Genomic DNA, 16,703 nt, shown 5'->3' on the forward strand with positions numbered 1-16,703 from the left:
CATGTAACTAAAAATAATGTTACTGTCGCTTCAGAAGTTGGAGGTTATGGGTATAACTATTTTTAGTTAAGCAAGAAAAACAAATAAAGGGAACTTTTTTCTAAATTGTACATTGCACGAAGCACCCATCAATAATCACACACAACCTTCTCTGCAAAATGTATTTTAAAAACACTGTTTTTATTCAGTCAGTGACGCGTGGCAAGTGAAACATGTAATACAAGACACATACTTTTACACCTGTAGATTATGTTAATATTCACGAAATGAGCACGCCCATGGACAGCTTGAGTATTGGCTTCCTGAATGAAACACCCACTTTCTCGCGACTGCAGAGACTCGTTACCTTGGAAGCAAAGGAAAGCTCTTTAGAAGCAGGTCAGGTTGTGCGGGATAGTCCGCATGTGAATTGTTGTATGGTCCAAATCATAATATAAACGCAGATGGAATAGAGAGAACATGTTTGTGTAGCTGAAACAGAGGTTTAACTTGTTTGCAATATTCATCCAAGAATGTTAATGAAAATAAATAAATAAATAAATAAATAAGATGTCCCAGCAGCAGATGCAGCAACGGGTTCAGCTTTCTACAGCGTCTCTTGCGATCGTCCTGTGCAGGGATGAAGCGAGTTTGAGCAGCGGCGCTGGCAAATTTTCTAACCCGAACGGCTATGATGTATTCGCGGATTTTAAATCGCAGAATCTGAAGAGTTTTTGGAATAAAAGGCTAGTAAAAGCCATGTCAGAGGTTTATTTCCAGGGATGGATGGAGAATTTTGTGCTTCTGGTCCACGGGAAAAGCAACAGTCTGGAAGTACTAAGAGAATCTTGGATGAGAAGGGCACTGAGGTCCCCGGAAAGATTCATCATCCGAGCAGTGGGTAAGTCAACACGAAATACACGATCTCGTCTGGTACTATACGTGCATCATATGAAAAATAAGGTTTTTATTGATTAGACTTTAGTGCGTTATACCATTGTGTATGTAGCAGACAGAATAAAATATATAGTTTTATAAAAAAAAAAAAAAAATTTAAAAAAAATAAATAACCGTTACTGTGTTGTAAAAGGTGCACTCCAGCAGGTTTGGATAAACAGCGGAGTGTGCTTTAAATATGTTTTGCAGTTCTGTGTACTATTACTAGGCGCATTCTAAAAGAGTGCATTGCATTATTTTTTCATAGTAATACAGTATGTTAAATGTAAACTACACAATGCATAGATGCCATACTGTCTGTCCACTCACGTTTCTTTCAAAACTCTTACTAAACTCTACAAGCAAACGTTTAACTACAATATACTGTTGCAATATTTGCTATGAATATCAGCATAGACTACTTTGTATGTTAAATCGAATAGTTGTTACATGATATTGTGAGAAAACTCAAGAGGGTCGCTAGGTGTTTGCTATTAATAAAAAACCGGGAACCTAAAAGTACAAGATTTGGAAGGGCATGGAGAATGAACTGGCCCCCCACACACTGTGAGGTGCAAGGCAGATTAGGGCATCTCGCGTTAGCACTGTGTGAGCTCCTTGCTCTGTCTATAGCGAAGGCAATCCAGAACAGAACAAATAATCATAAACAAACAAAAAGCTCTATGTCTTTGGTCACCCTTATCACCTCTGCTATTATGAAAGTGTTTAAATTATTTAACAATAATGATTCAAGGTGTTTTATAGAGTGGTATAATTATGTATTATTGTAACTGTAACTGTTATATATTTCTAACACCATTTATAAAGGTTACATAACACTGTATAATATGGTTAAGATAGTTACATCTCGTAAGCCTAGAAAAAAAGAACTTGCAGTTTTAAAATCATAAACGATATAGATAAAGTTAACCCAAGTCACAACTTCAAATTTAGCAGAGAGTAAAAGAGAGGGCATAAATGGAAGCTAAGTGGTTTACAATTAAGTAAGCAGTGTTTTTTTAAACTGTTATAAATGGAATATCCTACCAGATATGGTAGCAGGATCTAAAACACTGGGAACATTTATAACATGCCTAGATTCTGTCCTATTAAATTAGATGCCCCTAGTAGGGGACATTTGGTGTGCTAACAAGGGAGGAGCCTTCAACAGCCCCAAACACGTCTTATGTGTAATTCCATGCACATTCTATCATAATCACTTTGAACATTGACATGACTTGCGCACTCACATTGTTTTGTCAAATGTGTCATGACATTTTTACTATCATGCTACAAAATTGTATTTAATATATCTCAATGAGATCTATGCATGTCATGTCAGTTTTATGTTAGGAAGCATATGCCCATAGCTCTTTATATAGTTTTTAGTTAGTAGCAATGAATGCTAGTGTCAAATAAAGCCTTACTGAAATAATTGTACTATAACTGGCACGCATGGAAAGCAATTCTCCAAGTTCTCAAATACTCTTTCTTCCCTGGTATACACTTTCATCACATGTTTCTAACCACACTTGTAGAATATAAACAGACAAGCTCGTTCTCTTTTTACATCCTTGTTTGGGTTTTTGGTCTTTATTTACACACAATCCCCATTTGATGTCAGTTCTGTGTTTTGTAAACAGTGTATTGTGGTCTATTCATCCATCACAAATAACTTTGATAACACCGTGTAACAATTTTTTTTTTTTTTTTTGTTCCTGGGTAGTAAGTGTTATTTCCTAATTGCTTATGCCTCAAAAGTATAGAAAATGGCTATTACTCCCCACAAACTTTGCTTTTGTGACCAGGACAGTGATATTTCAAAATATCACTATTTCCAATGGGAAAATAAAAATAAATACAGTATAATCGTAAATCTCGAGAAACTACTCACTTCTAAATCTTTTGTAGTCATGTTTGTATTACTTTAGTATAAATACATGTTAATTTGGATTCATATGCTGTTTTTTCTGACTTCATGTGAACGAAAAGACACACATTTGCCTGTTTTCCCATTGGAAATAGTGATATTTTGAAATATCACTATCCTGGTCACAAAGGCAAAGTTTGTGGGGAATAATAGTCATTTTCTATACTTTTGAGGCATAAGCAATTAGGAAATAACACTTACTATCCAGGAACAAAAAGTGTGTTACATAGTGTAATATAAGCATACTCCAGACAAATGAGATGATAACATTTCTTGTAATTAGTGGTGCCTGTAGCAGTAAGGGTGCAAAGTGACTCATAGTTGCAGTGAAATTGCAAGCTATCACGTTATTCTGTTTAATATCCAATGTTTTATGGTGGAAAAGTGACTTTTACAAAGCCATCAAAAAGGGTCAATAACTGGCAACAGATGCTGTCTTGCAAGACCTGCTAGTTAACGTAATGACTAAAGAACAAAAGCACATTTTCAACAGTTGTTAACAATCACCTTAATGTTTTGTTTGAATGTGTTTCATAAATGTAGACTTTCTTTTATATTTTAAATGGACATTACACGTGTTTGCATGCTAACTGAGATTACATTTCAAAGTGAAACGTAGCCACGTGCTGTGTGTTCCTACAGTTTGTTCACCCCTTTGGGAGGACCTGATCTTGAAAGGCACTATATAAATGAAATGCTTGTTGCTGATTTGCAAGTTCTTTATGTACCTGTATAACACGTTTTTCTTGGAGTTTTTGTGTGTGTGTGTGTGTGTGTATGTGTGTGGGTGGGGTGGGGGGGGGGGGGGGGGGTAGTAGATGGGTGGGGTTCACAGTGGAATTGATCTGATAAAAGTCAGTGAAAATTTTATAGGTACACATTGTTTTATTTCTTAGTCACAGATACACATAGAACAGAAGGGTTTTCAGACAGAAATGCACTAAAGGGGGGCACGCATGTACTGTTGGAAGCTCAGTGAACTTTAGACTATATTTTCTCATTTGATCCACCACTCTTTAGATCAATTAAATAGAGGCCAAATTATGTAATGACACATTTTTTAGTTGTTTTTATTGAACATTCTGACTGCTAAATATGTTATTATGTAATTTTGTTTTTTTTCTATGCAGTTTTGTTGAGTTGGGCTTTTAATGCATGTTTGCCTACCCCCCAAGTGCATTTCTGTATTAAATGGGCCATGTGTTGACCACAAGAGCTTACCAAAATAACTAACTACAGCAGCATATAAAGCTGAAAGGGGATTAGTTTGCTATTAGGCACACTGACTGATCACAAGCCATTGGACCACCTTTGTTTTCAAGTGTTGCTCGAGGTGTTAAAAACTATTACTTGTTAACCAGCAGGAAGTGTAAAGTCTTGATTGTTTTCTGATTGTACTTTGGTCCCACAAGACATTGGCAGCAAACTAAATGTGTCTGAAGCGTTTCATAATGGGGTCCTTTGCATAGTTTAACATGAAATGTAAAAGGTTAATGCAAGTAAAAAAAAAGGGGGAGAAATCTAATTTCAAGAGAAGAGACCAAGATCTTTTGTATTGAAAGTCACGGCCAGACAGTAGTTTACTACTGCAGATGGGGACAGAAAAACAAACAGAAATATTTAGCATTATTTATGCTCTCCACAGAGTATGAGATGGTACCACTATGAAATAACATTTACTTCAGTAGTACTCCAGTATTATCAATTAACTGGATTCCATTCATGATTTGACCTCCAAACATGGGCTTCTGCAAAGGTGCCACATTCAAATACCAGTACTGTTATTGCAATTGCTGAAACCTATTCAAGATGTTAAAATAAAGAACAAATAACCCCAGCCTTCTGCTAAGAGCCCTTTGGCTATAATGCAGCGCCAGGCTGTCAAATGAGAATTATTATTATTATTTTTTTTAACATGCGTAATATTTTCTTTTGCTAAGTATAACATATGAACTAGGAAAACTTTAAAGTATTCACAATGGAAAATACATGATGCATATTCACTATAAATTATTCATACTGTTATCAATGATCTGCAATTATGAGGACACAACATGCAAAACACCAGTACAGGCTTACTGCAGTACTTTCTTCACAGATACAGGAAAATTCACCCTTCATTCCAGTTTGATCAGTAGTCTTGATGCTGGTTGGTTCGCACAAGATAAGCAGGTGGGGCTGGGTGTGTGTCAGATCGTGAAGCTACAAGTTCTTGGAAACCAACACAAATTGTCAATAATAACATTGCTCTTCTTTTAAGGAGAGAGGGGTGGGGGAAGAGTATTGGGTTTGCATTACTACACAGTAAAATAAAAATGAGGAAAGCAAAACAGATCCTACCGTAAGTAAAGAATCAGAAAAGGCAATGGGATCTCATTTACACAGGTTCACCATGCCAACTTTGATAAATAATTTGCATTATTGATTTCTTTTGGGAGGTCATTCCTCAAAGTCGGTTGAAGATAATGGCCATCCAAAGGTGCATATTTAGACACTGGAGAAAGAGGACTTCAGTGCAAATATACCAAGCAGTGCAGAATGACATTTTTCTTTTTTTTGATGAGCAATGGGAGAAAGATAATCTGTCCTTTTTTCAGTTGTGTGACTACAGCAGTTAGTGATTAAGTGGTGTTTTGGGGGGGAAAAAAGCACACAAACCCTCCCCCTGTATGTTTGGTTGTTTTTTTTAGAAAGTAACATAATGAAACCTTTTGCATAGTTAAGGTGGATCTCAAATGTGACTCAAGGAATTTCACCCTATATCCTTAAGGAATAAAGTGAGGTCAGAAGGTTCTGTTCCTAACTTTCCTCTAAAAGGGGGAGGGTAGGGGATTCACAAACTAGGCAATTTTGGATTGTTTAAAAAAATCCATAACTAAATTACTTTTTATATACAGTTCAATAAGAGTTTTATTCAATATAATCTTTGACGCCTTTGATTTGAAGCCTTAGATGGTTCAGGAGACCACAAAGGACTTAACCTCCCTAAAAACAAAAAACTGTATCTTGTAAAATGTTGGGTTGAGAGAGAAATTAGATTTTTCCATTTCCCAATGATAACATTCTTCATGAATTAAAAAAAAAAAATAGGTGACATGCCATCACTAATTCTCTGGCTTTTAGTTTAGTTTCATGCAGTATTGTCTGACTGCGATGATCTGTGAGGTTCAGTTAACCCTGTCCTCTTCTCCGCTCTGTTTTAGGGAGTTCAGATCTTGCCATCTGTTTGCCAGAAACACCCTTGTTTTTAATAAGGTATCACGAGCACCTGCTGGGAAGCCATTTCCTCCCAGCTTCCAGAAACAGGAGGCTGATGTCTGCCCAAAGTCAAAGGTCTGCTGAGTTAAAATGCCTTTTTCAAAGCTCTCTGTTATGTATATTGCTATCGTGGGGATTGTTAATCCTTCAAAGGTAGAAGACTTGCAACACTTGGTCACAAATTTACTACCAACTTTATTCACCCTGCCTTTTATTCATCCAGGCTTGTCGTAGAGAAGCCAATCCATTTGGCTTGCCTTGAAAAGACTGTATGTCAGCAGGCCATTTTTTAACAGATGTTTTCTTTTGCAAAAAAGTAAAAGCATCTTCAGCCCTCTGGAGAGTGTGAGAGTGTAAACACATTGCAACTGGTTAAATAAACGTTTCTAAATCACGTCACTTCATGGCTCTCTCTTGAACATTACTGTCTTCAAAGCTCTCTCCAAAGAAGGTGCAATGGCCAGCGTGTTGCTCTTTTCTCACTTACATATATTTGTTTCAATATTTATTTAACTCATTAGGGCAAAAGTGAATTATATCAGCACATAGATAATGTTCATAATTTACGAACGAGAGGAGGCCTTTTGGTCCGTCTTTGCTTGTATGGTTTGATCTAAGAACTTTTCCACGTTGGGTCTTATTGGCTCAAAGTGAAACGTAAATAGTTCAAACTGTCTAAATAGTCTAACCTTGCCCCAGGTTAAACTGTAAAGATAATAAGTCAGGAGTAAGGATTGCAGAACCTCTTCCGAAGCACTATCCGCTTCATTTCTGAATTTCAGTAGAAATTTAATAAAAAGCTAATTTGTTAGCAACCATCGTATTTCCAGAAGGCAGATGCTTAATAATTAATACATCTGTATACAAAGAATCAAGGATGTGGAAATTACGCTTTTGCGTTTTATGTTTTTATCTTTGAAGCTGGATGATTTTATACATTTGCTAAAATACACTTGCATCAACATTGAATTATGTATTAGATCACTGGATTGACGATGTATACTCTTGTATGTGTTTTACACTTAATAGATGAAGGATTTATAAAGTAGCCAGATTCATTATAACTATGTTCTTTTCTTATTATGAAAATTTCAATCTTTAAAAGTGGTCATTTTAGCCAACAATGTTAGTTTCCACAGTGGTTGGACTTTTTGTTCGGCTGCCATTTGGTCTGGCTGTTTCTCTATTCAGAGGGGCAATGTTACACAGGAACACATAAACCTAATGAGGGTGACAACACAGTAGGAGATTCTGTATGTTTCTTGTTACTCGAGTAGGTGGCATGATAACAATCTTTCATCTCCCCACGAGATCCGTAACCGTTGTAGTGAATAAGGAAATGAGTTTGAAAAATGTCATTTTAGTTTACAGCTTCGATGGAATATTGCACCATGTCATGCAATACTAATGATTTATTTGTATTGACTATCTTCTATTTTAAGTAACAGCCCTTGTGTGAATACAAATTTAAGACCTTTTGAAGCATATAAAGAATTTGGACAGGGCTTTTACTTCTCGGTCTTTATACTGACTGATAGAAAATTGGACTGAAATGTATACATTAATAAAAACTTTAGATTGAAATTACAGTAAATAACAATATATCCTTACACTGCATAATTATATTGTGTTACTTGGAAAGAACTAAGAACATAAGAACATAAGAAAGTTTACAAACGAGAGGAGGCCATTCGGCCCATCTTGCTCGTTTGGTTGTTAGTAGCTTATTTAATCCAGAATCTCATCAAGAGGCTTCTTGAAGGATCCCAGGGTGTCAGATTCAATAACATTACTGGGGAGTTGATTCCAGACCCTCACAATTCTCTGTGTCAAAAAGTGCCTCCTATTTTCTGTTCTGAATGCCCCTTTGTCTAATCTCCATTTGTGACTCCTGGTCCTTGTTTCTTTTTTCAGGTTGAAAAAGTCCCTTGGGTCAACATTGCCAATACCTTTTAGAATTTTGAATGCTTGAATTAGGTCGCTGCATAGCCTTTTTTGTTCAAGTCTGAATAGATTCAATTATTTTAGCCTGTCTGCATATGACATGCCTTTTAAACCTGGAATAATTCTGGTCGCTCTACTTTGCACTCTTTCTAGAGCAGCAATATACTTTTTGTAGCGAGGTGACCAGAACTGAACACAATATTCAAGATGAGGTCTTACTAATGCATTGTACAGTTTTAACATTACTTACTTTGATTTAAATTCAACACTTTTCACAGTGTATCAGAGCATCTTGTTGGCCTTTTTTATAACTTCCCCACATTGTCTAGATGAAGACATTTCTGAGTCAACAAAAACTCCTAGGTCTTTTTCATAGAGTCCTTCTTTAATTTCAGTATCTCCCATATGATATTTATAATGCACATTTTTATTTCCTGCGTGCAGTACCTTACACTTTTCTCTGTTAAATGTCATTTGCCATGTGTCTGCCCAGTTCTGAATCTTGTCTAGATCATTTTGAATGACCTTTGCTGCTGCAACAGTGTTTGCCACTCCTCCTATTTTTGTGTCGTCTGCGAATTTAACAAGTTTGCTTACTATACCAGAATCTAAATCATTAATGTAGATTAGGAATAGCAGAGGACCTAATACTGATCCCTGTGGTACTCCACTGGTTACCACACTCCATTCTGAGGTTTCTGCTCTAATCAGTACTTTCTGTTTTCTACATGTTAACCACTCCCTAATCCATGTACATGTGTTTCCTTGCATCCTTACTGCGTTCAGTTTGAGAATTAATCTTTTATGCAGGACTTTGTCAAAAGCTTTCTGGAAATCTAAATAAACCATGTCATATGCTTTGCAATTATCCATTATCGATGTTGCATCCTCAAAAAAATCAAGCAGGTTAGTCAGACACAATCTCCCTTTCCTAAAACCATGTTGACTGTCTCCCAGGATACTGTTACCATATAGGTAATTTTTCATTTTGGATCTGATTATAGTTTCCATAAGTTTGCATATAGTAGAAGTCAGGCTTATTGGTCTGTAGTTACCTGGTTCAGTTTTGTTTCCCTTTTTGTGGATCGGTATTACGTTTGTAATTTTCCAGTCTGTCGGTACAACCCCTGTGTCAAGAGACTGTTGCATGATCTTGGTTAGCGGTTTGTAAATAACTTCTTTCATTTCTTTGAGTACTATTGGGAGGATCTCATCTGGCCCAGGGGATTTGTTTATTTTAAGAGTTCCTAGTCCCTTTAACACTTCTACCTCAGTTATGCTGAAGTTATTTAAAACTGGATAGGAACTGGTTGACATGTGGGGCTTGTTGTCCTTATCGTCCTTTGTAAAAATTTGCGGAAAGTAATCATTTAATATAGTGCTTTTTTTTTTTTCTTCATCTGTGATGTTGCCATTTGTATCTCTTAGACATTTAACCTCCTCTTTGAATGTTATCTTGCTGTTGTAATTTTGGAAAAACATTTTGGAATTGGTTTTAGCCCCCTTAGCAATGTTCATTTCTATTTCTCTCTTGGCCTTTCTAACTTCCTTTTTGACTTTAGGGATGTAATTATTTTGCGCCTCTAGTACTACATTTTTGAAGAACAGCCATCCTTTTTCTGTGGATGTATTCTCTATTTTACTCCAATCTACTTCTGTTAGTCTCTGTTTCATACCTACATAAGAGGCCATTTCAACCCATCTAAGCTCGTCTGGTTCCTATTAGAACTGGACGAGCTTAGAAGTTGCCATGATCAATCTAATTAGGAATTAGAACAGTGTCCTTTCGTTGACTCAGCAGGGAAAACCTCAGCTAAAATCGGAGTTGCGTATTTGATTTCAAGTACTGACTGCTGCTTTCTGTAGAGCAGAGATGACATGTCCTTCTGCCTGCACTGCTCTTCACTGAACATTACTACAACATTCATTTAAACTGACCTTTATCAAACATTGTACTCGATTCCTGATCCTTTTGTTCAACTACAGTTCACTGGGGCCTAATTGAAAAGGCCTCAATGACTGTTCATTCCATTGTTCTTCTTTCTCTTCCTTATGCTCTCCAGTTTATCATTGCTTTTTACAATTTTCGTGGATATGTATTATCCCCAGGAATATAGTGGAAGATCCAGATCACATATTTATGTTTTACATCTAGAGGCCTGTTCATCCAAGCTAGCTAATGGCATTCTTTGGCACAACTTAATGAGAATCCAGGGGTGCTTTTAAGTTCGTACATGTGTCAAACTTAAGAACATTTACAAAGAAAAGGAAGACATTCATCTGAGCTTGTCCAGTTGCTGGTAGCTGATTGCTTACATTCTTACATGGATCTAGAGCAGCGGTTCTCAAACTATGGGGCGCGCCTCCCTTGGGAGGGACGACAAGGTGTCAAGGGAGGCGCGAGCTGTGTGTCCTTTTCTTTTTTTTTTTTTGGAGGTTGGATGATTTGAAAAAAATAACAAATTATTATATTTTAAATGTATTATATTTAAAAATAACTAAAATAAAATAAACAAAAGCTTTTTGCGTTAACTTGCTAATATTCCTTAGCAACTGTGAAACATCACACGTACAGTGCGTGGTTCCCCCTCCCCCAAGTAAACTTAAAAACAGTATCAGCAGCGCGCTTAAGGGGAGAAACAGCTTTAATGAGAAATGGGTCCTTTTGTGACAAGGAGAAAAACATACAACGCAAGTCGAAGTGAGCGCAGCAGCGGTGGTTACAGCAAAACGCAGAAGCCGAAAATATGACAAAAGATATTTTAAACTGGGCTTTATATGGAGTGGGTCCAGCGGTGCTCCGAGTCTCAGTGTGTTTTATGATCAGTGTGCAGCCCTGCAAGCTATGCCGGCATCTCAAAACAAGACACCCTACCTTAGTATCTAAACCCGTAAAGTATTTTCAGAGGAAGCTCAGTGAGTTTATTTCTTTCTTTCTTTAATGCATTTATATAGCGCTTTTTATAGGAAGTGTCGCAAAGCACTGTACAGTACATAGCAGAAAAAAAGAACAAACCACAATATATCACACATACAACTGCCACAATCAGACCATTTAAATAACAGGTTTAAATAAGTCTACACATAATACACAATCAGCAATTTTAAAGTTACATTAAAACCCACTAAGATAAGAGAGTTAACAGGACAAAAAAAAAAAAAAAAAACGTTTTAGCTGCTTACATTTGTACTCTTTGAATTAATACTTGTGTAACTCATACTGCTCTATATTGAACAAATACCGTCTTTTTTTATTCATTTTTTGCAACATGTAGGATTTTCGCTTTGTTATATTATTTTAGTAAACTGGGGAGGCGCAGTTATTTTTTTTATAGCTCAGGGAGGTTCACCTTGACACAGTTTGAGAACCACTGATCTAGAGAACCATTTATCCAAGTTATTCACGAGTATCAAAATCTAGGGATATATGAAGTTCTGTTTTTATTGTGGAATCTAAAGAATCTGACGGTCAGTTTGTCAAAATGGCTGTGAATCTAAATAGCTGTGCCAAATAAGCCATGCTTGTAGTGCTTTAACACCAAAGAAATGACTTTATATAAAAGCCTATGCTGGATCACAACCATGTTATTAAGTCTACTGAATAACATGTTTCATATTGGAAAGTTCTTCACACATCTCATTTGTTGCCTATTCAGTCTTCTCCAATAAGCATCTGCATTTTAAATGAGGTTTAAGAGTGCAGATGTTAAAACATTTATGCCTAATTGCAGCATGTTGTAATGAGGTAGCCTGTGTCATTATAGACAATTACTTCTGTTGTGTCATAAAGAACAAAACACAGAGGTGTCCTTCCTGAGACTGAATGAATATTCATACCGGTGACAAAGATAACCGCAAAGAAAATGTTTTGGTACAAGTTGCTGACTGCAATATAAATTACATATTATAAACATTTCCCAAAACTGTAATTTGTAAGTAATGATGTTTGCAGCCAGAACCTTTGGTACCAGCTTATTATTATCACAGTGGGTCTCCATTATCGTGAGCTACCATCTGTGGCTCTCGTCTGTCGGTACACCGTGGGGAATATTATCATATGTGGAAGTCAACATTACTACACCAGTCCAACTCTTTGGTTAAGTCACATTGATCTGCTTCATGTAAAACAGATCACATATTGATTGTATGACAAGTCTGAACAAAGAGGGTCATTTAGAACAAAAGTGAGGTGCTCAGAAAGTGGTAATAGGCATAGCGAGGGAGGAGTGGGGTGTCCATCACATAAACTTTTCATAAAACTAAGGAAGAAAAAGTTAAATTACAGTCCTGCATACTAACTTTTAATCAACATTTCTAGAAGTAAAATAATATCGTTTTTAAAACAGCTCTGTGCTTCTCTTTTGATTAAGGGTTAACACTCCTACACACACACACACACACACACACACACACACACACACACACACACACAAACAAACACACGCCATTTAAACATCAAAGAATGCATGGGGGTACAATATACTGCTTACAGAATATGTCTTTCATTTGTTTGTAGTGTCATTTTGTGTGGTTATGGAATACCTAGTTTTATTTGAGATTTCTCTACTGTAATACAGTTCTCCTCGACAATTTCAAACAGCCAATCAGAAAATTCTAAGTTATACTCAAATTCAGTGACAAATGTGTTTTAAAAATGAATCCACTGAAAAAGACTTACAGTCGAAACGCTTGTCATTGAATTGGTTTCTTTTAGGATATCTAATTTCTTTCTTTCCTGAACTGATTTTGTCACATGAACTAAAATACTGTATATTGTACTAGAGCAACTGCTTTACGTAGGTCCATAATACAAGACTGTATATTGTACTATAGTTACTGTTTACGTAGGCCCATAATACATGTTTGCATGTTTCAGAGCATTTTAACATGCTACTCTCTGGCATGGCTTTGTTAATAGTGGTATGCACTTTCCTTTCCTCATGCTGAGTGCAACACCAGAAACCAAACTCTTCCAAGGTCAAAGGTGATTGCACAGGTCATTGCTGTTCATGGTGGTCGTCACTAGCTGATCGTTACAAAAACAAAAGAAGGTCCATGTGCACAGCTAACAGAGCTCTCTTTGTAATAATCAGAGTTACCTAGATACAAATATATGTATGAATCAAAATATGATCAAATACATATTTAAACTGTTACCTTTAAAAGAGCAATGAGCTTCTCTCTCTCTCTCTCTCTCTCTCTCTCTCTCTGTCTCTCTCTCTCTCTCTCTCTCTCTCTCTCTCTCTCTCTCTGTCTCTTTTCACTTCCCCACAGCAGAGAGTGTTGATATTATGTAACGGGTTACCTAGTCATGTTGTTGAGGCAGAATCACTTGGATCCTTTAAGTCCCAACTCGACAAAGTTTTGAGATCAATCATCTACTAGGAACCGGATGAGCTTAGATGGGGTGAATGGCCTCCTATTGTTTGTAAATGTTCTTATATTTATTATTAAGTTGTCTGCCTATTATTAAATTCCAATATGTGATTACAATTAGTAGCCAAATGTGTTTTTTTGTTTGTTGTTTTTTTTCTTAATGATTGCAATAAAAAGTTTGTCTGGGTAATATATCTCAGATTGTGTATAAACAGATACTTATGTAAAAAAAAAAAAAAGGTTGTACAACTAAATCTTTAGATACTTTATATAATTACAAAGTCTTTTAGTTTAAAGCAACAACACTGTCCTGAATTAGGACTTTAGCTGAAAAGGAAATTATTTGAAGAGACCTTCTAGTCCAACAAGATCAAATTTCCATAAAACGCAGTAAGAGTACTGGAGCATTTAAGTATGTAACTTAATACCCAAAGCAGTTCCAGTATGATGGTTTTTTAATATCTTGCCTTTATCTGTTGCTTAAAGAACCACATTTGAAACATTTATTTGATATACATGCCTTTATCTATTTAATTAACCCTATACTGTAAAGTCTGCCGATGTCCAACTAGGTCCCTCACCAATCCTAATAGTTATTGGGACATAAAACCAATGAGACATGCTTCCTATATGGAGAAAACAGTCTGATGCACCCATTGTGCATCATAAACAAAGGCAATAAAAGTGTATTATGTATATAGCATAAAAGTTTAATTATCTTTCCATTTCAGTTTAGTTTTTGTACTCTGGGGCTATCATTACTTATTTGAAGAACCTTTTTTAAAAATGCTCATCTAAATGAATATATTGGAGGGTGGGTCAATTGTTAAGTTTAACTATATAAAACAATTAATATAAAACAATTTATAAAACAATCTGTTTTTAAGTGCCTGATGCAACATTATTAAATAAAATGTCAACCACAGTGTTACATTTTCATTGCATCTCCAGCCATCTAGCCATCCATTTATCGATGTGATTTTGCTTTAATATAAAACTAAAAGATTGTTTCAGAATTTGATATCAACATACGGGATATTACAGCTGGTTTTGTGTTTAAATGTCCTGTATCATTATTCAACTCTGGTAGGCACTAGTGCCAGACTGGAGCTTGTTCATGGCTGATGAAGCAATCTGGAGTAGTTGCCACCCAAGTGCCAAAGCTCTTCTACAGTCTAACAGCACAGTAACAGGAGGTGGAGGTGTGAACGGCTAAGGGGACCTCCTCTGGACAGTTTCATTCAACAATAATAAAAGAATCAGCCAATGCTTTAACAAAGAGTTTAACCAAAAATAATTGGTTTTTTTAACATTTTTAAAACACAATCTTGTCAATAGAACGTTAGGATGTAACAATGGTTAATAATTAGATCCCATTGTGGAACATTCTGTAAGGGTGAGAGGAAGATTGGTACAATATGAATAACATATTTTCAATCTGTAGGTTTATGGTTATTGCATAGTTTTGCCAGAATATTTAGAGCTGTCCTTCACTGTTGTATAAAGAATGTGTGCTATGTGGTTAAAAATAATATTCTTTGAGTAAAATATGGTAAATTTTAAACATTTTTCACGTTTGTGTTCTTTTACCGATATATTTACCCAGTTTTTCAATATATTTCCGTAAGTTTTGTCTACAAGTTTGCTGTGCTTTGATTTCTTTATTTATAAATATTGTACTGTTGTACTGTGACTGTAGAAATTCCATTCATAGAGAAGTTCTGCCCATTGAGTAAAAGCAAGTGGGCAGAGAATGTGATTGGTTGAAAACCTATAATAAGGAGATCCTCTTTGTCCCTCAGCCTCTTCCTCGCTCGCTGGGTTTACAGGCTTTTTTCACTGCTGGCAACATCTGTCTTCTCTCTTGAGAACAAGCTAAGGAGATTTACCCTTGCAAAGTTTTATGATAAGTCTTGTGGGAAAAGCTCTACAAATGTGAGCTGCCTAAGTTTTAAGCCTGATTAGTCATCTAAAGCAGTTTGATTTTGAAAAGTATTGGAGCTTAAATAATGTAACTGGATAACCCTTTCATATTTAGAGTTAAAGCAAATCTTTGAGACTCTTTTTGCTAGTTTTAATTTAGAAACATATTGAAAGGGTTATATTACTATTGGTAAAACAGAAAGATGATTACTTATTTTGTGTTCTGTGTCAGGGGATGTTAAATTACAGTAAAACTAATCCAGTCCCTCTACATACTGACATTCTGTGTAATTTGGGAGCCAACCAAATCCCTTTTGAAATTAATGGAACCTGTCTATTCTGGTATCCAGCATAATTTGTAAATCTTCTCTGCTTGAAATCAATATAAATCTAACTGTGCAGTCCGGCACCAAGTTATGCGCCTTTGTTTTTCTAAGTTTAGGATCAAGTACGGTGCGTAAAATGAGCCCGTGGGATGCTATATTAATACGATCCTTGTATTACAAGGGATATACCCAGACTTGTGCTGTAATAGAGTTCAAATAGTTTGTCTTTTTACATATATATTATTATTGCACTATTAGGTTTTATAGAACCTCTGTAAATCAATTATTTTTACTTTTGTCTTCCAGGCTGTTTGAAATGCATCATTGTTTCCTTTGCAGCTCACATCTCCGAAGCAGTTTGAGATATTGACTTCCTATTTGGTTGCCAAGTCTATGTCAACAGTGCTGTTTAATGTATATCGTTGCAGCTGGTTTCTGACTGGTGTAGTAACAGGAAATCCCTTCCCAGAGTCCTGTGTGAATAGAAACTTGTGAATGCAAGCTTGAAGAGATGCTGGTGAGCAGCACTTAAATGTGGATTGCTGGGTGTTTACTCACCGCTGCTTCAATAGGATTATCACTGTGTCGCCTCTTGTTCCTGACAGGCTGTGAATTGTGAGGGTCAGGCTCTAGATTTCACAGTTTGAAATGAACTGTTTGTTAAAGAATAGAGATCAAAGAGTATAAGAGATTAGTTCCTTTTCTCAATATTATTGGTTGCCTGTAATTGTATTTATTTATTTATTTATTACACACTCTAATTACAGCACATGGCTTTACTTCAACAAATAAACAAAGAGACCCAACAGGATTAGTCCACAATGGCTTTACAGGATTTTTTAAAATTATCTCTGTAAAGTAATTGATTAATTTTGATCTTTTAGTGTATCACCAAGGCCTAAACTTTAGCAAATTCAAATACTGTTTGTGCGTGTGTCACATGTGGTCACCTGCAAGACCTTGCGTGAATGGCATGTTAACGAGAGGAAGAAAATGTTTTGTTCGTGAAAAGGTGTTTGGATCATGAACGC

General features: G+C 36.0%; 1 protein-coding gene across 1 annotated transcript in view; it reads left to right on the forward strand.

Moving 5' to 3' along the window:
• Positions 1-394: 394 nt before the first annotated feature.
• Positions 395-16,703, forward strand: part of LOC121321569 (storkhead-box protein 1-like) — a 29,563-nt gene continuing 13,254 nt past the window's right edge. The window contains exon 1 of the mRNA XM_041260574.1: positions 395-880. Within this exon, the coding sequence (XP_041116508.1) occupies positions 550-880 (331 nt within the window). The 5' untranslated portion in view covers positions 395-549. The remainder of the gene's footprint in view (positions 881-16,703) is intronic.

The sequence above is a fragment of the Polyodon spathula genome, chromosome 10 (genome assembly GCF_017654505.1).
Source record: "Polyodon spathula isolate WHYD16114869_AA chromosome 10, ASM1765450v1, whole genome shotgun sequence".
Taxonomy (NCBI): Eukaryota; Metazoa; Chordata; class Actinopteri; order Acipenseriformes; family Polyodontidae; genus Polyodon; species Polyodon spathula.